Raw genomic sequence first — 25,738 nt, forward strand, 5'->3', positions numbered from 1 at the left:
TGCCTATGTACATAGGTCCTCGGGTTGGAGGAAGTTGGACCATCTACTTGTGTGCTTTGGGTTTCCTAAGAAAGGTTCCCCTGTCTCTAAGCAGACTATTAGCAGGAGGATTGTAGAGTTTATTTCTTTAGCGTATGAGGCACGCAGTTTGCCCTCGCCTCTCCTGATAAGAACTCACTCAACTAAAGTGGTGTCGCATCTTCTAAACCCCTGCTATGGGCCTCCCCACACACCTTTATTAGATACTACAGCTTGGATCTGCCCTCCACACTAGGTTCTCAAACCCTCTCGTCCTGAGCTGTGCCTGACAAGCTTCACACCAGGACGGGCACAAGTCAGTGTGGCATAGTGGGTGTTTCGGTCGCCAAAGGTGAGGTCTTCGACGCAGCGCAAGTTCTCTCGAAAGGGAACGTTTCGGGTTATGACTGTAACCCTTGTTCCCTGAGAAGAGAAAGAGACACTGTGTCCCTTTGCCACACTGTGCCTGACAATGACTTGCTTCGACCTATCAGAAGCTAACTCTGTTGTGCGCTGGCTCCCATTTGTAGCTTACGTGAACGCCGTCACAGGTTACATCATGACACAATATCAATCGAGATTTGACTAGTTCCACACGTGCTTCAGTTGCTGTCACGCTAGAGGCGTTCCCCAGTGTCTTCTTCGATGCAGCGTTTCGTTCCCTTCTCAGGGAACAAGGGCTACAGTCGTAACCCGAGACGTTTCCAATGCATTATGAGAACGTGAGACAGACGACAGGAAGATTTAACAGCACCAGCATCATCAGATGTACGTTTGGCTATAATGTGTGTGTGTGTGTGTGTGTGTGTGTGTGTGTGTGTGTGTGTGTGTGTGTGTGTGTGTGTGTGTGTGTGTGTGTGTTTGCGTTCTGTAGGAGAATCTCATCTCATGAAACAGACTGCCACTCAAACTGCATAACACTCCTCTAAAGTCAACATGAAATGATCTTCACATCCATAAACTCATTATTTCTCCAGTAAAATGCCTTGTTTAACAGAAAACAGGCGACTGAGAGGCGGTCTGATGACATCAGCTGAAAGAGAAAGAGTTTCAGAAGTGGAGCAAGTAATTACATTTTGATGAACGATTATGAAGACAAACGTTTATTTCACTAGCATATTGAACACTGATGAAACATTCTTAATAAGAGCAGCAACGTGAATTTAGTCGGTCATTTCATGTTGACTTCAAATGTTACTTGTAATGTGTCTTTCAAGTCCTTCAAAGTCTTTCAAGAGTTAAAAAAAATATAAAACCTAAAAACCCAAAGGGGCGAGTGCTGCATTCACTGAAGAACCACTGAACCCTGTCTGCTGATTTACATGCTCATATTATCATATCATTGGAAAATAATGATGTTCTTCTTCAGTGTTTCTGTCTTGTTTTCAGCACAAATATCTAAACAGTCTGTTTAATTTTGAGTCTTGAACTGGAAACTATCAAGGGTTGGCTTTCTAAATATATGTGTGTTATGTGTCTATTCAGAATGACTTATGAGCAGAAACCTTTTTATTTTGGGTATGTCATGAATGCATCACTTGCCAAAATTGGGGCTGACTTGTAAGGGGTTAAAGATACATTTACTACTAAACTAAACTAAGTGAGTTTTTGCTTAAAAGAAGAACAAATATCAGCCATTGCCAATTGCCATTGCCAATTTGCAAGCGGAAAGCGTCTCCAGAGAGCAAACGGATCTGCTCGTGCGCGAGGTTAAAGCGCAAGCACACCATCCACGGGACAAGCCAGATCCCACTTTATCTTTATGTACACAATATTAATCTTTAAATTGTAATTCTTTCATTTTTAATATTTGGCAGGTTTGTGTGCTGCTGCCCTGTGTGTTTAATAAGCAGAGTGTATGTGCGTTGTGGACCTGCACATAATAACGCGCTCTTTAAATAACAAAATAAATATTGCGCCATTGACTTTAGAACAGGTTTATGTTGGTCAATGGCTCAGTCTATTTCAGTTGCCTCAAAATAGCAGCGCGCCTACAATGCGCCTGAACACACCTCGTTTTCAGACCATAAATAGGCACAAATGCATTTGCTATTTAAACAACGTGGTGCAGGACGTGAAAATGATAACTGCGTCAGGCTAAAACTAGCAAAAAAACACTTGATATAGCCTGGCGCTGCATTGCACCGGGTGTATGATAGGACCCTGAATATCTTCAGTCATTTTGCTTCTCCAGTAAATGTATCTTGATTTATGGATGTTTAGATATCTGTGCTGGAAAACAAGGAAGATAATCATTTTTTTTCTGATCAAAGGCACTACAGACTAGCCTATACATTAGTCTACTAGTAGAGGTAAAGGTTAAGTGCACTGTATTTACAGATTAAATGTGAAATTAATATAAATATGATGCAGTGTTTCTAATGGTGAGTGAGCACATAATCCTCTTCATGTCGAATCTCTCACACCCTGATCTGGTATCCGTTCAGATCCGCCGCGGACCCCGGTCTCTTCTCCACCGACGGCCTGTGGAAACAACGCCACCTAGTGTTAGAACAGCTAGTGTTTCTGACGGTGTGCAGTGAATGATCTGTAGGTACCGTCTGTCGCTCTGGCTGTTCTTGCGCATCGGGCTGCCCGGGTTCCTCAGAGGAGATCCCACATCCTTCCTCCGGTCTCTAGAGGGCGACGGAGGAGCGGCTTTACCGATCTGAAACACAACAGCAACATCAGGAAAAATGGAACAGATTGTTGAAACCATAGACAGTATAAGAAGTGGACAGAGCCATCTCATTGGAACTCAGTTGAGACAGTTGAAGCCCATTTTTAGCAATTTTTGAGCACTTCCGTTCCTGACGCGCAGACTCAAACCGACTCAAACTAAGCTTAACGACGTGAGCAACCTGTCTGACAGACGTAAATCTTCTAGTAGCTGTGCGTGAAAATTGCCAATGTTAATCAGTTCATATGTATTCACTTGCCACATACCGAATTATTTCCAATTCCCCCAAAACGTTGTTGAAATATTTTATCCCGTTGCTTTTATGGACTCATTATCTATGGGCTTCTCCCTTGACGGGACGTCCCCCCGATTGCCTGCGAGCTTCTCCTCCTGTCTATACGGTAATGTCTCTATTGTGCGACATAAAGTCGCGTGGTTATGACGCAATCGTTAGCCTGTTTTTAACAAAAACGGCTTCTACGGGGCCATAACGTAAGATACAAAGTAATGGAGCCTTTTATACATTGTCGTGTTTATTTAGAAATAAATAATGGACAAATGAAGTCTTTGGACGCCTCAGATGTAAAGTTATTCGCTGTCAAAGTGACGCCAAAATGAATGGGAGTCAATGGAATGCTAACAGCAGGTGAAGTTCTGCTACAATGGCGGCTCCCGCGAGGCTTCAACTTCCGGCTGATGGATTACCCCCTTGGTTGAAACTAATCTTTTTTTTTGTCAAGTATAATATTTGATAGATTAGGGATTTATGCCTCATATAGTCTGATATAGTGAGAATAAGAAGGAAAAATGGATTCATCTGAGCAAAAGTATGCAGTTTGGTGCAGATGCTGATATTTGGTCAAAAAGTAGATGAAATTCTGATGCGTGTAATGTAAATCAATTCTTCATAGCAGATACTGACATAACATGCATGCCAAATATCTGCCAAAAATATGTGTTAAGATGATATTTAAAAATACTTTGTTTCATGATCAAAGCTCTGTAGTTTTCAAACATATAATGCAATGCAATACAATGATGATTGACAGATGAACAAATAAACCTTCTTTAAAAGCCCTATGGTCATATTAGATACTCATGATTTTTATAACAAATAATGATAATCAAGTAAACCTGCTTCCGTCCAGCTGAAATATTACTAACTATATCAAAGACATTCTTACGTTTGCTTGATAAAATCGGTGCAGATTTGACATCATAAAGACACGTGAAGCTCGAGCTGAAGGAGGACGTTTGTACAATTATACTAAAATACTTTTACTTGATAAAATAGTCTAAACTATCCATCAGAGACAGAAGGACTGGAGGAGATTGAGTTTTAAGGTCATGTTGATCATTTAGAGGACGTGTGTCTTTATAGGGTTAAAGAACAGATGAGCAGTTTTTTTCAGTACAAGCATCAAACAATTGCTTCTCAACAGGTATGGCTGGTCAAAACACAAACTCTCATTAGTTTTAGGCAATATGGAAGCTTGTTTACACCAGGGAATAAAAAAAATTAAGTGTTAATTGCGACTTTTTTTTATCACAATTCAGATTTTTTTTTCTCGAAATTCTGAGATATAAACTTCAATGCTACGCTATGTGACTTTTTTTAATCATAAAATAATGAGCAAGTACATCATAAAACTAACTTCCAAACTATGTTTTTGCTTTACCCTAAATAACCATGGATATTAATATTTTAGAGCTGTCAGGACAATTAAATGAAAGAAAGAAGGCAATAATATTGCAAAAATATTGTTAAAATGTGTTAAGAGTTTTTCAATTTGACGCAATCTTTGTCGTCCCACTTTAGAAAAGGTTGTTTCGAAAGTCACATATGCTACTTTATTCAATTGTGGAATTATGCATTATGAAAGTTAAATGCCCTGCATGTATTTTGTTCCATTTTTGGGCTTATAAAGCAGCAATATTATTCAGATCGGGATTCCAAACCTAGGACTACTAGAAGACAATGGGATCCTGGACCATGATGAATGGCAAGAACTGCTTATTTCTGTTATGAATTGTTTTTACCATTACAATTTTCTTAACACATGCTTTAAAAAGTTCCATGTTCTTGACATTTTAAATGTTTTAAAGACATTCCATGTTCCGAGCTTCAAATAAATATATTTAAAATCTTTTATGGAATGATTCTTTATTAACTCTTAAACTGTAGGCGCCCCGTCCGTACCTTCAGCCTCATATCCCGAGTGTGTCTCTCCAGCTCTTTCCTCAGCTCTTCACTGGACAGCTTGTCCACGTCCAGCACCGAATGCTTCCACTCGATCTGCTCCACGCTGTGGGGGTCATGTGACACGTAATGCCCGATCTTGACCTTGCACAGTGTGTGCCAGTATCCCCGATAGGCCGCCTGGAACTCCTGCAGGAGGTCGCTGAGCGTCCTGAACTCCAGCGGTTTGTACATCAGGTCCTGGCGCCGGCTGATGCCCAGAGCCCCGAAGCGGCCCCCGCTGTGGACGCCCAGCACTATGTGACGGAAATGACTCCCTGAGAACTGAGTTTTAAAGCTGAGAGGAAACCGCTCGACGTTCGGCATGCTATTGGTGAGGTAACTGACAGGCCAGCTGCGTTAAGTGCTATATTCGGCAGACAGGAAAACATTCATCAAATGAAATCTGTTTTCTAAATGCATGATTCATCTGTGCATACACTACTGGTCAAAAGTTTGGAATAATTAAGATTTGTTTTATGTTGTTGAGAGAGCCTCTTCTTCTCACCAATGCTGCATTTATTTAATCAAAAGTAGAGTAAAAATAGTAAAATAGTATTACAATTTAAAACAGCTGTTTTCTGTGTGAATATATAGAATCTGTGATCAAAGCTGAATTTTCAGCATCATTACTCCATCTTACATCTATTACTCCACCCGCTTGTTGCCTACATCTCTCTTTCTGTCATTAAAGTGTTTAGAAGTTTTCTGTAAGACTAAACTGGATTCTGAAATGCATGTTTGAGCTGTTTTAACTGAAAGCAACTTGCACTGACATATATAAAAATTTGTCAGTGTCATTGTTTTGTCTCAAGATGCACACCAGTAGTGTTTTTAAAGGGGTATTCGGCAACTATTTCAACTTAATAAAACCAGTTAGAAATCATTTGGATGTTTTAATAACCTGTTCTGGTGATAATGGTGACTTTCCCCGCTCCCCCCAGCGTTCCCAGGCGGAAAACCAACCTTGCAACATGAGGATTAATGTCCCGGTAAGTTGGAAATAGGAAGTCTCGTGAGAAGCGAGAACGAGTGAGAAACACAAACTGTTTTACGGCAATTCGACATAAACACACACGCCGCCCTCAATGTGTATGATGTATTACCCACCTCGGTAGACATAGCTCCACACAATAAAGCTGGCAGGCTCCGATAATAACAAATGCACATGAGCAGCGGTAGAAAGGGGGAGGAGGGGCCGCAAGTGAGTTTTTTTTTATGACAGTGTTGTGAAATATACGCCTCACAGCTGTAGGGGGAGCTCACTGAGAAAACATGCGACAACAAAAGTGAAAATCAGCAAAGAAATAGCTAGAGTTGCAGAGTTCCCCTTTAAGGCACATCTATAAAAGCTACTTAAATGTCCTAATTGAACTAAGGCCTAATTCTGGCTTAATTCTAAGCCCTGTCTGTGAAAACCTGCCTTACCCTGGATTTCCACCAGCTGCGGAACGGCTGCGTGTCGGCTCCGTGCTCCGCCGTCCTTCAATACCCACCAGGTCCGGATTTGTTGCGGAACGGCTGCGGCCATGACTGACAGCTGAAGTCACGAGGACCCACGAGATCTCGCGAATTCATGTATGATTGCGCGATGCAACAATCTGCCCTGTGCTGAATTGATCTCCGGCATCCGGCAAAAATAGAAGCTCTGCTTATCTGCTCCGGATGGCCTGCGGATCGCCGGAGCCATACACACTAGGGATGCACCGAATATTCGGCCGAAAACCGAAAATGCACTGTTGTGCCATTTTCGGCTGAAAATTTTCGGTTTTCGGTCGAAAGACTTTTATCACCGAAACAATACGGCTGAAATGTTGTGATGATGCAAACAAAAACCGCGACCTGCACGCACTTGTCTGAACATATCTGCGTTGTGGACGTATTTCAGTATATCTGAGAAAGACCCACGGACAGCGATTTGCAAAACATGTAATGCCGAAATTTCAAGAGGGGGTGCAACTGCAAAGACTTTCTCCACGTCGGGTTTAATTTATCACCTGAAATCCAAACATTCCGATCGCTACGCTGAATATGAGAGGAACGCGGCACAGAAAAGGAAAATGCCTCCGAGCACGCCCACTCCGTCTGTGCCGGACGTTTTTGAAAGGCAAGGAAGTTTCCTAAAGAGAAAAATTTAAAATGCACTTGACCTTAATGCACTTTGTTTTATGAGAGAAGATTTATTTTAAAACCTTTCTGCAGGCCAGTAGGCCTGTACATTATTATTTAATGTACACATGAGTGGGGTCAAGTTAAACATTTTAGTTTCAATTTTATTTTATACTGTGCATGGTTGCAATGTGCTAAATAAATATTTGCATAATTTGTAATTGATTTATTCTTTGAAACTTTAATATTAATTTATGCAATTGCAAAGCCTTGATTTTAGCAAAGTTAGTACACAGTCATAGCCATAAATGCAGTGGTACTAATAATTGGCATAATTTATTTCGGTGTTTCGGTTTTCGGCCTTGGTTTCCTCTTTTTCGGTTTTCGGTTTCGGCCATAAATTTTCATTTCGTTGCATCCCTAATACACCCATTGACTTTAATGGAAACCTATTGACTCCGCAGCCGTTCCGCAGTTGGTGGAAATTGCCAGTTAGAGTTTAAATAAGGATTTAGGCCATAGTAAAAAGACTGTGCTTGTCAGAGTTACAAGTTGCTTTTATCATCGGACGGTGGTTGCATCTCTCTTCTAGTACTAATACATTTTAGTGCCTCCTTTGACACAAAAGATCATTCCCTTGGGCAAATGATATAAGATTTGTGGACAAGCATTAAGATGGTTAAGATCCTATTTTGCTTTGTTTGTGTGAAAGAGTGAAGAATGAAGTATGGACCACGGAGTGCCACAAGGCTCTGTATTAGGTCCTCTGTCATTTTCAGTGCACATGCTTCTATGTCAATAATGTTAATATATTCAATCCAGGTTTCAGTGAATCCCAAAGGAAAGGATACATTCCGAGGATAACGGCTTCCAAACATTTGATTGGTAGAGATTCTCTTGTCATTTCCTTTGCAATGTCCATTAATCTGAGGAATAAATTGTGGGTAGTAATGCAATAAGAATCTGAATGCAAGTAAACAACTATAGTAGAAGCATCTGATGATAGCATTATTCTGCTGACAAACATTCAAAACCATTCAGAAAATCATTAGTATTAAATAACGAATATTGTGCAGGTACAGAAATATAGTATAACTGGCTCATTTAATTAGCTGTAATGGACTGCTTCTATCATTGTCATAGTGAAATAAGATTTTCTTTATCTGATGTCATTATTAAAGCCATATTGTCCTCTGCTACTTCCTGTCTTCTGCTCAGAGCTTTTTCAACAAAACATAATTACATCATTATTTTTGACTAATTATGCCCTGATACGTATAATACATTTGTTTAGACTTAGACATATTTCCTATACTACATTCAACACTGTCAAAACAATCATCAGTAATTGAAACCGCCACCACATTGATTATTATTAGATCAAAATTGTTTTAATCTATGGATTATATAATTTATTGTGTCAATTAGAGTATTCTAGAGATTGACATGTTTTTCCAAGTTTATTAAAAAAGCTAATTTGTTTAAGGTACTTAATAAAATTAAACACAAACTTCTATGTGTGGCATCTCAAACATTGATCATTAATAATATCTATGTTTCTGGAAATATGTTTTGTGTATGTTTATGGTTAATTCGTTCAGAAAATTAGATTTTTTGTTCTAAAAGAAGGGCAGATGTGTGGACTGGACTTACGCTGTGAGCGGCCGGGTCTTCTTGATCTCAAAGAACTGTGTTCCAGTGTGATTGTATCTGACAATGTTAAGCACATAACACAAACGATGTGCTATATAAAGTTTACAGAAAAATAACCCATATTAAGAGTCAAAAACAATATTCAACGTGAATCTACTGCTACACTAACAATTATTTGCACAACACAGCAGATAAAGGCATGATTCCAAAATCATATTAATAATCAATAATCCTTCACAAATAGCTATGACATACGTTTGTTCAAAAGCAGTGTGAGCCGCTCAAATACAACACAACAATGTGTTGAAATCACTCATCAAATGTGATGCACAGCAACTTCCAGGAAAATCACACTTAATAACAGGCGGCCTGTAACGTTGAGCAGATTCGTAACTAGGGACAGCTGGATCCGAATGCAAAGATAAAGACACAAACTGACTGAACATATCAGAGAAACATGGAACAGGAGCAGAACTGAAAACACAGAGGAACAAAACTGAGCTTATCACTGGACAAGACCTGACCATGAACACACACAGACACACACACACACACACACAAGTTTATTCGTCATTAGCTTTTCCATCCAAATGTAACTTATGCACAAATTTTTTATATCACATAAAATATTTGTGAATAAAGCAGCGTTCCCTTTCAAAAGCTACAATCGATGCTCCGCTGCTTAGCGCATTGGGAACGTCATTAAACGTGACCTGCTGTGAATAAAGTGTGTAAACACGTCGATGGAATCGACTCGGAGGCAATAGAGAGCCTAAGTCCCTCCCCTTCCGGTGGACCATGGGACCTTATTTCGGAAAAATATTGTATGGTAGTCAATGACGAGATACAACAAATATTTGGATCCCGTTTGAATTGTGCACTGAATTACACACATGATGTTTGTCAATTTAAAAGATACATTTTAAAGTCAAGAAAGTCGCAGTTTGATGTAAAACTGTTGAGGTATAAGACTGTGAAAATACGTAATTACAAAGACTACAAACCCGAAAGGCACGCATGTGACGTTATACCTTTTCTCTCAATAAATGAAGCTAACTTTACTGAAGCTAATGTCTGTCATGTTTTCTATAGTCTAACGTTATAATCGTAACATTACACCGTCATGCCTGTGTGTTTTGTAGCAGATTGCACACACACGAGCTTGGTGACGTACATAGTGCGAGACGAGAGATGTAGTTCATTGAGCGATTTTCACATAAAACTAAATATTACTCTTCTGTTTTATGACAAACTGTCACTTTCTTGACTTTCATAATTATCTTTTAAATTGACAAACATCATATGTGTAATTCAGGGCACAGTTCAGATGGAATAAAAAGATAAGTTGTCTCTCGCCATTGGCTACCATATATATTTTTTCCGAAATAAGGTCCCATGAGCTGGAAGTGGAGGGGAGGGGCTTAGGCTCTTTATATAGCCTTGGTCGGTGACGTCATCGGCGCAAGGCTATAATTAGATGAGCCACAGGTGCATCGTCAGGTCTTTTGTCTTCAGAGACCTCTCTGTGTTTGGTGTGCAAGCATCTATTTTCTTTCTGTCTACTACAGATCTTTGCTAGGAGTTATTTAGTTTTTACAACTGGCAGTGTGCAGACTTCTCTATTTCTCATCTCTGAACGATATCAAAAGAGTTTTAAAAAAGTCAAAAAGAGAAATGAGTCAGCAACAGAGTAAGCGCTTTGTCCTTCCATGTTATCGTCCTACGTCAGAACTGGAAACACAAACTTGCTTTGTTTGGGGAAAGAGCTGCCCTTTGGGTTCAAGCATGGTGATTGCGATCACAGTGGGATGTTCACAGTTAAAGTGCTTCGAGTTCGCTTTGCTTATTTAAAAGGGGTAGCAGCCACAATACGATTGTGGGGCTCGCGTGTCGATCTGGCTGAGGAACGAGAGACGGATGTGTCCCTATCGCTCTCTCTCCAGATATATATATATATATATATAAACCCGAAGAGAGTATTGCTCAATTATAAGAGCAAATTAAACTCCGTAAACTCTTAATTATCGCTAATACAAATGGACCAATCAGCTCGAAGACTTTCTTAAATAGCTTTGTAGGCACAATATCTTGAGGAGAGACTGACGACTTTAGCTCACAAACAATATCTAAAAGAGTGGATAAGGAGATGGGCTCAAAATCAGACAGCATAACATGAGTTACAGGTGTATCCATAGACTCATATGAACACTGTTGTATATTTTTTTTTGGATGTCTGATATACGTCCGACAAAGAATTCCAAAAGATTTTCACATAAATCCATTGGTATATCTCCAGGCACCTCTAATCTAGGGTTCAAAAATGCATCAATTGTTGAAAAAAGGACTCTTGGATTTTGACGACTTTTCTCAATAATATCTGAGAAATATCTGGATCTAACAGTTTTTATCGCCTGTTGAAATTTACCTAAGGAGTCTCTTAACATTTCATAAGAAATTAGTAATTTGTCTGTCTTCCATTTGCGTTCAAGTCTTCTACACTCTCTTCACAACGATTTAACATGTTCATTGTACCATGGAGGAGGCTTACTTCTACTCACCAGTCTCAGAGGTACAACACAGTCTAATGTTTCTTTGCAAATAGAATTAAAACTATTAATAGTTTCTTCTACACCAAGATGTGGAGATAAAATGTCCACTTTCGCACACTATAACGTCTTCATAAAAGACGCATTAAAATCTACTTGTGTGGTAGGTATTATAGGATGAAACCATCTTTTTGCTGGACAAAATCTTCTCAGCTGGCAGGGAAGAGAAACATTACATACAATCGGACTATGGTCAGATATCAAAAAATCCTCAATGATAATGTCTTTGACAATTAAGCCAAGTGATAGAATCAAGTCCAAAGTGTGCCCACGATTATCCGTAGGGCCATTCACCATTTGTTGGAATCCAAATGAATCAATAAGATTTAAAAAATCTTTTGCTAGAGAATTTGTCGGACAGCATACATGGATATTCAGATCCCCCATTACTAAAATATTGTCATATTTTAGAACAATGTCAGCTAAGAAAGCAGCCAGTTCTGAAATACAGTCCTTATTAGCTCTCGTGGTCGGTAAATAACAGCACAAAGGACAGGTGTTGTTGATTTAAATTTCAAAAGCTTGGAGTTCAAAGCTTGAAAACTGCTCAAATTTAAGTAAGGTACAAATAAAATTGTTCTTAAATTAGAAGCCAGTCCTCCTACCCTTCCTATTTGTCGAGGAGAGTTAAAAACTGAAATTATTTGGTACAGCTTCTCCTAAAACATATGTATTGTCAGAGTTCATCCTCGTTTTCGTCATGAAAACAAAATCTAAATCCCAAGCTCTAATAAACTCGTTTAGGATAAAAGACTTGTTTTTCAGAGAGCGTATATTTATCAAAGCCAACCTTACAGCTGATACTTCAACGTCCACAATCTCCAACGACTGTTTATGACCAAATGGCACAAGGCGAAGATTCTGCACGTTAACTCCATTCCAGTGGAAATGCCACGCACGCCGAGAATAACTCGCCACAGGCCCCTCCGGTACAACAGGTCGAATCCATCGAGATATTGCACTCTCCGCACGCCTACGCCGGACCCGACCTCCGCTCCAGCCCCACAATTGCACATCTGCAGGTCGCGGCCCTCCCGGAAGAGATACCAGGTATTGTCATTCAAGGAGTCAGCACTCCCCACCAAGTCGTGTATTATAACATCCACGCTGGTGGGGGTCAGACTGGTGCTGCTCTGCACACTAAGTTTTTTGTTGCAGGCATACCAGGCTGATCTGATAAAAAAGCAGAGTGTGGCGAGTTGCGTTACCCCTCGTAAAGACTGGGGACCGGCTCGACGCGCTCAGCAGCCTCATAATATACCAGGGACAAAAATCCTGAGTTTTTTTGTCCCAGGTCTGTGGAGGTGTGCCCATTTGGGACGGAGCATGTAAAATGCATCAATCAGCTCCTACCTAAAACACCCTCACGAAACCACTGTAAAATCCTTGCCACCTCAAATGATTCAGGGGCCAGCGGTTTCCAGCGAAATGTTGAATGTTCTTTTGAACAGAGTATGGTTCTCGGAGATCATATTTCTCCTCAACGGCTCGGCATGGGCGATCTGCTGGCTTGGCAAGAGGTGCCCCCTTGCAGTTTGTTTGTGATGCGGCAGGCTGGTCCTCTCCACACACATTCATACGATTTCATAGTTTGAGTTGACTCTCACGTCCTTAAGTTCACATCACAAGCTAATGTCTAGGGCTTCTTGCGTTCTTGTGAGCACACCTACACAACCGTAAGGAATCCAGACACCTTCAAGCACGGCGGCGTGGGCATTCTCGTTCCCAATGCGCTAAGCTGCGCAGCATCGATTGTAGCTTTTGAAAGGCAACATTCCTGGTTACTTGACTGTAACCCTGTTCCCTGAAAAAGCGGAACGAGATGCTGCGCTACTTTGCCGTGCTGATGATGTCCCAGGACTGCTCTTCAGACAAAATATCCTGACGATGCACCTGTGGCTCATCTAATTATAGCCTCGCGTCACGGGTGCGCGCCAATGACGTCACCGACCAAGGCTAAATTGCCTCAGAGTTGATTTCATCGACGTGTTTACACACTATATTCACAGCAGGTCACATTTAAAGACATTCCCAATGCGCTAAGCAGTGCAGCATCTCGTTCCACTTTTTCAGGGAACAGGGTTACAGTCAAGAAACCCGGAACGTTTCCATCACGTGTTCAAGAGAACAAAATCGTCACTTCCTGGGAAATGGGGTATATGTCGAACGACCAACCTACCTAGTTCACGTTGTTATTGGTGTTATATTCTATTAAATATCTAATAATTAGTGTGGAAAAATTAAAAAAAGCTTTTAGATATAAATCTGCAAATGCAAGGGACATCAGTTATACCCAATCATTCTGATCAAACACTTCGACTTCGCGTTTCAGAAACACCAAACCAAAATCTAGGATGCTGCGATGCCATTGGTCCACTGGTTACTCCAGTTATCCAATCACAGCTGATGCTGAGGGAACGTCACATGAGTTTACTGTAGAGCATCGAGGGATTTATTCAGTAAATAAATGGAAACTTTTTATGTGCTTTTTTACAAGTTATGCACATCTTAGCATTTCCATTAAGTATTTTAAGCATTATCCTAAAAAATAGTTGGATGGAAACATTTTGCTATTGACATCATATCTGATCTGACAAGAGTTTGAACTGAACACATTACACACTAAATGTGTTATTCTGTTTCTCACAAAAAACTATCTCACTAAACTATCACATGACTTGGACTATTAAGCACTCATAGTTGTATACTTTTTTGCTCTATGATTTTTTGGAGTTTAGTAGAAAATTTTTGGGGGAATAATTTCTTTATATGAATTTAGCTACAACCTCTGACCTTCATCGTGCATGTCGGTCAGGAATCAGCAAACGTGTTAAAGTTCATACAGCATCCAGTAACTACATGGAAACTGCAGATTGAACGACAAAGTCACTGTAAACTGTGATACAAGCAAAACACAATGTTCTTCCTCAGACACTGGAGAAGCAAAAGTGACTTCAGATATTAAGTCTTGCTTTCTGAAAAAAAATCAAAATGAAGTGAGTTTGAGTTTTAAACAAGAACAAATATCTGCCAATGGGGTCAGAAAAATAAACGTTTAAAAATTAAACCCTTTGAATTAAGTTGATTTTTCTGAGCCTATCGGCAGATATTTGTTTTAGTTTTAAGCACAAACTCCCTTCGCTGTGAGAAGGAAGGTGATTGGCTGAAGATAAAGGATACTGCAAGTCCCTGATGTATCTCTGAAGGGCTTCCAGGCGGTGAGGGACGCTGATGCTGGCCGGGAATGTAGGCACACTCGGTACTGGAATCTGCAGTCACAGAAGAGACACAGCAATCCCATCATCATCACTGGGACGAATAACAGGCCAGCCTCATTCAATGTCAATGGATAGTAAACATTTAGGGTTTTCAGTATGTATGTTTGTGCTGTATATCAGTCGAGCAGTAACAGTGTCACTGTGCAGCTCAACTCACTGGATATTGATTAGAAGCGTCTGATCGATCAGTCTATAAGGGATGAATTAAAGGAGTAAAGTCAGCAAGGTAAATGGAAACCAGTCTATAAACCGCTGATAAATTACTAATACCACTATTGTCACGGTATACTAATTCATTGCTTCCTTCTCGTCTCGTGTTGTTGTTGTTGCATGAAAGCACGTGTGTTGTGGGCGTGATTGAGTGTCATTCCTTGACACATCTGCATCATATCATCACCAGCTGCAGCCTATCTCATTTCACTATATATGCTCACAGTTTTCTCATCTCCATTGTCAGATCGTTTGTTGGATGTTCGATGTTCCAGTCTTGTGTTCCTGAGTCTCTCGTCGTGTGTTCCTGTGAAGTTCGTCTTGATTGTGGATTATCATCGGTTGTGGATTATCACCGTTTGTGGATTGTTCTTCGTCTGTCTTCACCGCACCACTTGGGATTCACCTCGCTGACCATCGACGTCCCTGGGTCACCAGTTCCACGCCCGTGTCTTTCTGTTTGCACTTCCTCATTCCCTTAATAAAGAGTTATTTACCTGCTATTGCTTCCTGTTATCCATTGAGTCATGACAGAACGATCTGACCCTACCATGGAAGCAGCGGGTACTTCATCGACCAGTTTGGAGGACTTTGTTCATCACAGTATGAGAAGAATGGACTCGCAGGAGAGGAATTTGAATGACACGGGCCGTGCGGTACAAGCTTTGGTGACGCAGGTGTCCGAGCTGACCCAGCAGATTCTACTTCTTCGAGTTCCCGCTGCGCCACCCACACCAGCCGTTCCCCTCATTCCACCGGAGAATCCGACGCACGCCGAACCACGCCTACCGGTTCCAGAGAGCTACGCGGGTGAGTCTGCATACTGTAGAGCATTCCTGACCAGATGTGCCATGCATTTTGCTCTACAGCCCAGAACATTTCAAAATGAGCAAACTAAAGTGGCGTTTGTGTTGACTTTACTAACCGGCAAAGCAGCGCTTTGGGGGACGGCGGTGTGGGAGAATCAAGATCCCTGCTGTGCCTCGTTCCTGACACTCTCCGCGGAGATGAAACGGGTATTCGATCGTGCCGTCGCGGGGAGAGAGGCCGCTAGGGTGCTGGCCGACCTCCGTCAAGGTGAGAGGTCGGTCTCGGATTTTTCGATCGAGTTCCGAACCCTGGCGGCCGAATGTCAGTGGAACGAGGAGGCGCAGTGGGACATGTTCCTGCATGGGTTGGCTGACCGCGTCCAGAGGGAGATCTACGCCCTGGACCTCCCAACGACTCTCAATGGCCTCATCGACCTGGCTCTACGGGTGGACGCGCGGCTGGCAAGGGTCGGGAGTAGAGCTTTGTCCACCCGTCCTACAGGAGGAGTCGAGGTACAACGGTCCAGCGGCAGGGACGCGGTCAGCCCAGTCTTCGATCACGAACCCATGCAGGTGGGTCGAGCTCGGCTTTCCCGGGAGGAGAAGGAGAGGCGGAGATCCCGGGGCCTTTGCCTATACTGTGGAGGCTCGGGACACTACGCTTACAACTGCCCGGTAAAAGGCCAAGCCCGATAGTAAGCATGAGGCTACTATCGGGTGGGATCTCCGCCCAGAAGACCTCATCCACATCTACTCTCCTTCCGGTAAGACTGAGATGGTCAGCTCACCAGCACGACGGTCGAGCACTTTTGGATTCCGGGGCTGAAGGTAACTTTATGGACAGCACTTTCGCACACAAATTTCAGATTCCCCTCAGACCACTCACACAAAGGATTTCAGTTCATGCACTTAACGGTCAAGAACTCCCCACCATTTCATTTACCACGGAAGACATCACCCTCATCACTTCAGGCAATCACTCCGAGACAATTTGTTTTTACATTCTGGATTCACCCCTGGCACCCATTGTTCTTGGACATCCCTGGCTCACCCGTCACAACCCCCGTGTGGACTGGCAACATAAAGCTATACTGGAGTGGAGCAAGGAATGTCATAAGTCTTGTCTCGTGTCTGCTTGTCCGTCTGTGCCTGTTTGTGTGTTTCAGGAGGAAGTAGGGGATTTGTCTAACGTGCCCGAGGAGTACCATGATCTGAAGGAAGTGTTCAGTAAGTCTCGTGCTGCTTCTCTTCCTCCTCATCGTCCCTATGACTGTGCCATAGATTTAATGCCAGGTAAGTCTCCGCCTAAAGGCAAGTTATACTCACTTTCTGTTCCTGAAAGGGAGGCTATGGAGAAATATATTTCTGATTCTCTGGCAACCAAGCTCATCCGCCCTTCCTCTTCTCCAGCGGGGGCGGGGTTCTTTTTCGTGGGGAAGAAGGACGGGTCTCTGCGACCTTGTATTGATTACCGGGGGTTGAATAACATCACGGTAAAGAATACTTATCCTTTGCCGTTGATGTCTTCAGCTTTCGAGAGGTTGCAGGGAGCGTCCATCTTCACGAAATTGGACTTGCGTAACGCTTATCATTTGGTTCGTATCAGGGAGGGGGATGAGTGGAAGACTGCTTTTAACACCCCCAGGGGGCACTTTGAATATTTGGTCATGCCTTTCGGGCTGTCCAACTCCCCAGCAGTCTTCCAGGCACTGGTCAATGACGTGTTGCGAGACATGATTGACCAGTTCATATATGTTTACCTGGATGACATATTGATATTTTCCTCGTCTCTCCAGGAACATGTGCAACACGTCCGACGAGTGCTTCAGAGGTTGTTAGAGAATGGGCTTTTTGTCAAGGCGGAGAAATGCGATTTTCATGCACAGTCTGTTCCTTTCCTAGGATACATCATCTCGTCTGAGGGAATGCGTGTGGACCCTGAGAAGGTTAAGGCTGTGGTAGAATGGCCAAGTCCAGATTCCCGTAAGGCCCTACAGAGGTTTCTGGGGTTCGCCAATTTCTATCGACGTTTTATTCGTAATTTCAGCCAACTAGCCGCGCCTCTGACTGCCTTGACCTCCCCCAGTACTCCGTTCAGGTGGTCAGATACAGCCGAGGCTGTATTTGCCAAACTCAAGAGCCGCTTTGTTTCAGCTCCCATCCTCGTTGCCCCTGATTATTCACGGCAGTTCGTGGTGGAGGTCGATGCGTCAGAGGTGGGGGTAGGAGCAGTCCTGTCCCAGCGTTCTCCCACAGACGACAGGATGCATCCTTGCGCGTTTTTTTCTCATCGCTTGTCCTCAGCCGAACGCAATTACGACATTGGTAACAGGGAGTTGTTGGCAGTCAAGTTAGCCTTGGAGGAATGGCGTCATTGGTTAGAGGGCTCGGGGGTACCCTTTATAGTCTGGACTGATCATAAGAATTTAGAGTACATCAGAACTGCCAAAAGATTGAACTCCAGGCAGGCTCGGTGGGCACTTTTTTTCGGTCGTTTTGATTTTTCTCTCTCGTACCGCCCGGGGTCCAAAAACATCAAACCCGACTCTTTATCTCGCATTTTTGATCCTTCCGAACGCCCGTCTACTCCCGAGTGCATTTTACCGGAGAGTCTATTTGTCTCCACACTCGTATGGGAGGTCGAATCGAAGGTCAAGACGGCCTTAGAAGGGGTAACGCCTCCGCCCGGGTGCCCACCGAATTGCTTATTCGTGCCGGAGGGATTAAGGTCTGACGTCATTCAGTGGGGTCATTGCTCCAACGTGGCTTGTCATCCAGGAGTTTATCGTACTAAATTTCTAGTCAAGCAACGATTCTGGTGGCCACTTATGGCTCGTGACATTCACAGTTTTGTTTTGGCTTGCTCGGTTTGTGCCACTGGTAAAACTTCCAATCGACCCCCAGATGGGCTCCTTCAACCGCTGCCAGTTCCTTCGAGACCCTGGTCCCATATCGCTCTCGATTTCATTACCGCCCTCCCACCCTCCCAGGGTAACACAGTCGTTTTGACCGTGGTGGACCGGTTCTCGAAGGCAGCTCATTTTATTCCCTTACCCAAATTACCCTCAGCTAAGGAGACAGCGTTGACAGTCATTGACCACGTCTTTCGTTTACATGGCCTCCCGATGGACGTGGTCTCTGACAGAGGACCCCAGTTTGTGTCCAAATTTTGGCAAGAATTTTGTAAATTACTGGGAGCGACGGTTAGTTTATCCTCAGGGTTTCATCCCCAGAGCAATGGACAAACCGAGAGAGCCAACCAAGATCTGGAAAGGGTGTTGCGATGTTTAGTCTCCAAGAATCCTTCCTCATGGAGCCAACAACTTTCCATGGTGGAGTACGCCCACAACACGTTACCAGTGTCGGCTACGGGCCTATCTCCGTTTGAATGTAGTTTAGGTTACCAGCCACCTATCTTTCCCAGTCTGGAATCCGAGGTCGCGGTTCCCTCCGCCCACGCTTTAATCCAGAGGTGTCACCGCACTTGGACTAGAGCCCGCAAGACTTTACTCCAAGTGGGGGCGCGCACCAAGGCTAAGGCCGATCGCCACCGGTCAAAGCCTCCCATATACGTCGTCGGTCAAAAAGTGTGGCTTTCTACTAAGAACATTCCTCTCCGTTCCGTCTCTAATAAGCTTGCTCCCAAATTTATTGGCCCGTTCTCTGTCACCAAGATCATTAGTCCGGTGGCAGTCCGCCTTAGTTTACCTCCAGCGTACAGGAGAATACATCCCGTTTTTCACGTTTCCAAAATTAAGCCCGTGTTTCATGCTCACATTAATCCGCCAGTCCCGGTTCCCCCCCCGCCGCGTCTCGTAAATGGGGACACCACCTATTCGGTTAATCGTATTCTGGATTCAAGGCGGAGGGGACGTGGATTTCAGTACTTGGTGGACTGGGAAGGTTACGGTCCGGAGGAGAGAAGTTGGGTACCTGCTAGAGACATTCTGGATCACTCTCTGATCGATGATTACAATCGACAGGTAAGGGAGTCTGAGAACGCCAGGAGGCGTCCTTAGGAGAAGGGGTACTGTCACGGTATACTAATTCATTGCTTCCTTCTCGTCTCGTGTTGTTGTTGTTGCATGAAAGCACGTGTGTTGTGGGCGTGATTGAGTGTCATTCCTTGACTCGCTCCAGCTGATCATCATATCATCACCAGCTGCAGCCTATCTCATTTCACTATATATGCTCACAGTTTTCTCATCTCCATTGTCAGATCGTTTGTTGGATGTTCGATGTTCCAGTCTTGTGTTCCTGAGTCTCTCGTCGTGTGTTCCTGTGAAGTTCGTCTTGATTGTGGATTATCATCGGTTGTGGATTATCACCGTTTGTGGATTGTTCTTCGTCTGTCTTCACCGCACCACTTGGGATTCACCTCGCTGACCATCGACGTCCCTGGGTCACCAGTTCCACGCCCGTGTCTTTCTGTTTGCACTTCCTCATTCCCTTAATAAAGAGTTATTTACCTGCTATTGCTTCCTGTTATCCATTGAGTCATGACAACTATAGCGTTCACATAAACCAGTCTATAAACTGCTGATACATTACTAATCCCACTATAGAGTTCAAATAAACCAGTCTATAAACTGCTGATACATTACTAATACCACTATAGCGTTCACATAAACCAGTCTATAAACTGCTGATACATTACTAATACCACTGTAGCGTTTACATAAACCAGTTGCATTTCATCACTTCCGCTTCCATCGTCCTGAAGTCAGTGGGGTTTTGGTTAAATGCCTGAAATCTGTCTGTGGTGAGGAGCTCATGATATTCTCACGTTTTACTCTTCGTCATAAAATGCATCATTAATACCCTCTTGTGATTTGTTTTAAAGCTTTTACTGGTCTAGAAAAAGGTGGTTGATAAGTGTCTGAATGAGACATTGTCATAAGTTTACGCTGAACAGGTGAACTCATCTACTTACTAGCAGTGTTGGGGAAAGTTACTTCTAAAGTAATGCATTACAATATTGTGTTACTCCTTAACAATTAACTAACTGTATTAGTTACTTTTTATGGAAAGTAATGCGTTATGTTACTTTTGCATTGCTTTTATCACATGAGCTAACTTTGTTTGTTTGTTTTTTGATTATTATTATTTTTAAATAAAAAACACACATACAAAAGTTATATTTTTGTGAAATATAAAGACCCTTTCGTACCAAAAGTGAAGTGAATAATCCTCGGACTGAAACACAGATTCACTCCTGAACAGTAGAGGGCGCCGCTCAAACAAACCTTTCAGTGCTGCCGTTCTGGAGCACAGAAGAAGACACTCAACACTAACTTCAGCAATAAAACACAAATGTGAGGTTTAACTAAAGTCATTTAAGCTTCTTAGACATCTTTAATACTTCTTCAGTTACAGGCATGCAAACTGGAGAAATAATATATGGCACTCAGACAGCTAATTTATGGCATTAACTGTATGCACAGTGACCCACATTTGGTTTTTGACCACTGAAAATGTTCAATTGACCATTTTAATCACAGAGCCGCATTCAAATCTCCATATCTCTGGGATTGAACCATCGAGGGCCTTTAAAACGAAGATCCCAAATGAAAAGTTTAAGAATTTGAATCTAAAAAAGATATTAAGGTATCTCTAATTATTCTTGAGTTACATACAATATTCAGGCAAAAAAAAAACATAAGTGCTTTTTCCCATTTTTGAACTGTCACTGTTGGCATATAATGAAACAGAGATTGCTAAAGTCAACAGATTTCACTAATAGATTCTGTGTAGAAATAAAATCTATCATTTTATCTATCAATAAAATAATCATGCTGTCGTCTTTCTAAAGTCATTTTTCACACCCTTGTAAGTTGGCTCCAAATCTCAGGTGAAAATATTCATTTTGAACCACCTCTACAAAATAGTGGATTAGTCAGTAAATACACAGCCATTACATTTAATATTTTGGCTTTAATCCCTATTTATCTTTGTCTTCAGAAAATAAAAAAATTGAGTCAGGGAGGTTTCTGCAATTTAGTTGATTTGACATGAAACGACCCTAAAATCTTTGTGTATAATATATATTTTGCAATAAACTTTAAATATATTGTTTTTATATAAAATAAACATTTATAAATGCGTAGTTTTAGATTGATTCGATTGATTATGCTGTTTGTAAAGCTACATGGGGTTGTAGTTCTTTCATGCCTGCTACACACTGTGTGATTTCATCATTACAGATCACACTGTACAACATCATGGATCTATTGAACTGGAGTACGACACATGTAGACTGTACGACGAAGAATAAAACTGCATCAGTATGCGCTAGTGGTTAACAAATAGAGCAAGATGAATCGCACTTTAGCATTTGTGGTTTTTATGTGTGCTGGAAAAAGAGGAGGAAGCGAAAGAGGAGAATAAGGTCATGGCTAGAGAAGAGCTTGGCATGACCTTCTTGCGAATGGAGCTTGAGAAAAAAAAAAGTAGTTAAGTTTTAATGCCAGGTCACTGTGAGGAGATCATGATCGATCTCTGACACTGCCAGAACATGATCACAGGCGATCTCTGGTCACGAGACTGTCTTTGAGCCTCTCTCACTGTATGAGACTGTAGGACCAGCGTTTAGAAGACATGCCCACAGAAATCACCACGACTGATCCTCTCTCGTCTGGGAAAGTACACAATCATACAGTGTGTGCCGCGCATAAATCCTTTAACTTCACAGCATTGTAACTTTGTCTTTTTGTCTAATTTTCAGGTAACACTTTACAATAAGGTTCGTTAGTTAACATTATTTAACTACATTAGTTAACATGAACTAATAATGAACTGCACTTATACAGCATTTATTAATCTTTGTTAATATTAATTTCAACATTTACTAATACTTTTTTTAGTTAACATTAGTTAATGCACTGTGAACTAACAATAAACAGCTCTATTTTTAAAGTTAACTAACGTTAACAACGATTAACAAATACAGTAACAAATGTATTGCTCATTGTTAGTTCATGTTAGTTAATACATTAACTAGTGTTAACTAAACCTTATTGTAAAGTGTTACCAATTTTCAAATACTTTTTTGCTTCAAATCAAAGTTTGTAATGTTGTGATTCTCCCCGTAGTGTTGGCTTACTTCATGGCTTATAACTAAGACTTTTTTGAAATTCCTATGGAAGAAATGAATGAAAAAAACCGGATCCAACAGTGCTGAAAAAAGGTCTGCCGGCACTAATGCAAGTTTATATCACAATTCTGTCTTTTTTCCCGTAATTCTGAATTGTGAGACAATTACCTTTCTTTATTCCGAGGCGGATCGACAAAGCAAGCAATTTTGCGTTTAAAAGACGTCTAATAGCGTCCAAACACAGCCCTGACGTCGAGGCTGTCAGTGAAAAATGTAATAGACGTCTAAACCATCGCTTAAGATTAGACTAGTCATTATTTAGATAACAAAGAAATGAAATGAGTGAAGAAATGAAACCAAACACCTTGTAATCACTGTTGACTTTACTTACATGATGTAAAATCATACATCTCGCAAATTATTTTGGCAAAAACGACATGTAACCAAATTCAAGGTTATTTTGTCTAGAAGTGTGCTACTCATAGCCGGACTATATCGGGTCTACAGTTAACCTAATCATAGCTGGACTATATCGGGTCTATAGTTCACTTGCTGGGAACCTTCCAAACCCTACATGTGTTTTGCCATCCTGAACCCTGAACCCGGTGGTTTACACAGAGGTTAAATAACACTTACGCTGCAGTAAAACACTGCTGTTCGCTGTCAGAAGTTGTAGGGATGTTGTCTTGTCAAAAAAAGAATGTGAAACACATGTAGGCTATATAATTTTAAACATTTTAAAGTAAATTTTACACACTTTAAGCATTATCGTTTCGGATATCGCATTATTTAATGATTTATCGCATTTGTCTTTAATATCGTGCAGATCTACTTTTTTCCCATAATTCAGAATTGTGAGACAATTACCTCTTTTAATTCCATGGTGGAAGCAAGCTTCCAAACCCTACGCGTGTGTGTTGCGGATCGGCAGAAGAGCGCCGGGATGTTCTGGGATGTTTACCTTGGGAAGGTCGCTGGTTCCCCGGATCCTCCGGCCCAGCGCTCCTCCATCCGGGTGTATGCGGGTCACGTGATCCCACATCTGCTCCCAGGTGTCCTGGTTCACGGGCAGACCCCCCCTGTTAATGATGAAGGGGATCCCGCCGTCCCTCTGGTCCTCTCCGTCCTCCTCCTGTTCCTCGTCCCGCTCCTCCACCCCCTCCAGACTGAAGGAGGAGCGCAGCATCTTCAGCCCGTCAGAGGCGCTCGGCTGGCCCAAACAGGCCCTGACCCCGGCCAGGCCCGGGACGCTTCTCCTGGGGGACGTGCCGGGGCCCAGCGCCCCGCAGCAGGACACCGGCATGGGCTGAGACAGCACACGGCTTCAGAACAGAAGCTTAGAGACCCGCTGACTGAATACAGGCTAAGAGCGGTTCCTTAAACTTTCCATTACGCTATGAAAACCTTATTTCTGAATGTTTTAAAAATTTGGTTTTACGACCATCAATACTTTCTTTAGTACAACTTTGCTAACATTATGGGAATGTTACTTTTGAATGTTCTCTTAACGTTCTGAAACATGTAGTGACATTTAAAAAACGTTTGGCTAAAACATTTATTTTAGAAAAAAGGTTCTATGAATGATATAAATAATGTTTCTGTGCTACTGTTTTGAGGACATTGTTAAAGAGCAGATAGCTGAGCTTGTTCATCACTGTGAGAAGGTTCTGAGAGGCTCTGTGGGTCCAGCTGGGGTGTCCAAACTAACACTGACCCCCAGCCAACACTCGGTCAACATATATCAGCCAGCATACTAGTTACATTAATATACCAATCTGAAATCAGTCCTGAAATCCCATTATACTGACTATATGCTGATCATCAGACACTGATGTTGTACATAAACCATCGTGTTAGATGAGAAATAAACAGCATTGCATCTTAAAGTCAAGATTTAAATGTAACACGGAGAATACAGGTCACGTGGATGAGTTAAATACCGGTATATGTGACAGGAATCAGAAACATTACTAGACAATGAGGCTACACACGCTCCTCTGACGTCACTACACCGATGTCAGTCTCTGTCGCGCGCTTAAATACAGCACGATGCGGTACAACCGTTTTCCGTGATCGGCTTCTTCATTCGGTTTCGGTTTTCTATCCGAGCCATCGCCCTGTTCGGTCCAGATCCCGTTATACGCCCGAGATTTCGCTGCCCGATTCGTGAACAACTCTTTGTTTTGAACCGATTCATTTTAATGATTCGTTCGAACCAATTCGCGAAGCGTTTGTAGGTCACTTTGTTTAGGTGAGATTAAAACGATATTGTTAATTTTGGAAATAATACCGTTAATAATTGGCATTCTTTTTTTTTTTATTGATTACGAGTTTTTAATTATGTTCATAACGATAATGTTGTTGAACAACACAACACTGGTTTCAATGAACTGTGAACCAGTTCATTGAAGCGAACTGTCCGAACGAACCGATTGGCTAAAATGACTCGGATTTTCCAGCGCTGAAGACGTGATCGACTCTCCCAGATCCCTGTTTGATGCGCATGCGCACAACGATAAGGCATCTGGTATGGAGTGAATTCTATAGCACATAACCTTTAGGCTACTAAAAGTACAGTATTGAGCAACGTTTTTTTTTTTAAACAAAAATAAAGAATTGCAAAATCAAAAATAGAGTATCAGGAGACAAAAATAGTTTTTGCATGCAAACAAAAATAAAACAGCAAAATATAAATAGAGAACAGATTTTCAGCAGCAATGATTTTCCATTGCGACACCTACTAATTCATTTGCAAGGCTCCTTTTATTCTCTGTTTCAGTCGAGTGTGAGCTTGCAATATCATTTTCCCTTTCCCTGAACAAGATGATGATCCAGTACACTGGAAGTTTGGGTTTAAACATCAGTGGCCGGACAATCAGAGCCGGTGTTGTGATCCTATCCCATTCCTCAATGCCTTTTACATGTCGCTTCAAATCAGCTTTATAGATTGCATTACTATATTGTGGTAATTACTGTGATAAAAAGTCCATCTTTTTTTTAGTCCTTTAGTCAGAATGAGTAAGACTGTTGCAAGCTTATATTA

The 25,738-nt window shown here is 42.0% G+C and overlaps 1 protein-coding gene across 1 annotated transcript; it reads right to left on the bottom strand.

Moving 5' to 3' along the window:
- Positions 1 to 1,101: 1,101 nt before the first annotated feature.
- Positions 1,102 to 24,852, bottom strand: vash1 (vasohibin 1). The gene is made up of 7 exons (XM_077240148.1): positions 23,657 to 24,852; positions 14,486 to 14,574; positions 8,700 to 8,756; positions 7,898 to 7,972; positions 4,899 to 5,280; positions 2,577 to 2,686; positions 1,102 to 2,502 (listed from the first exon to the last, which is right to left on the bottom strand). Exons 1-7 carry the CDS (start codon positions 23,996 to 23,998, stop codon positions 2,439 to 2,441), a joined length of 1,119 nt encoding a protein of 372 aa, XP_077096263.1. The 5' UTR covers positions 23,999 to 24,852; the 3' UTR covers positions 1,102 to 2,438.
- Between the last annotated feature and the right edge of the window lie 886 nt (positions 24,853 to 25,738).

This window comes from Siphateles boraxobius, unplaced genomic scaffold (genome assembly GCF_051911475.1).
Source record: "Siphateles boraxobius isolate OS27281-9 unplaced genomic scaffold, OSU_SipBor_1 22, whole genome shotgun sequence".
Taxonomy (NCBI): domain Eukaryota; kingdom Metazoa; phylum Chordata; class Actinopteri; order Cypriniformes; family Leuciscidae; genus Siphateles; species Siphateles boraxobius.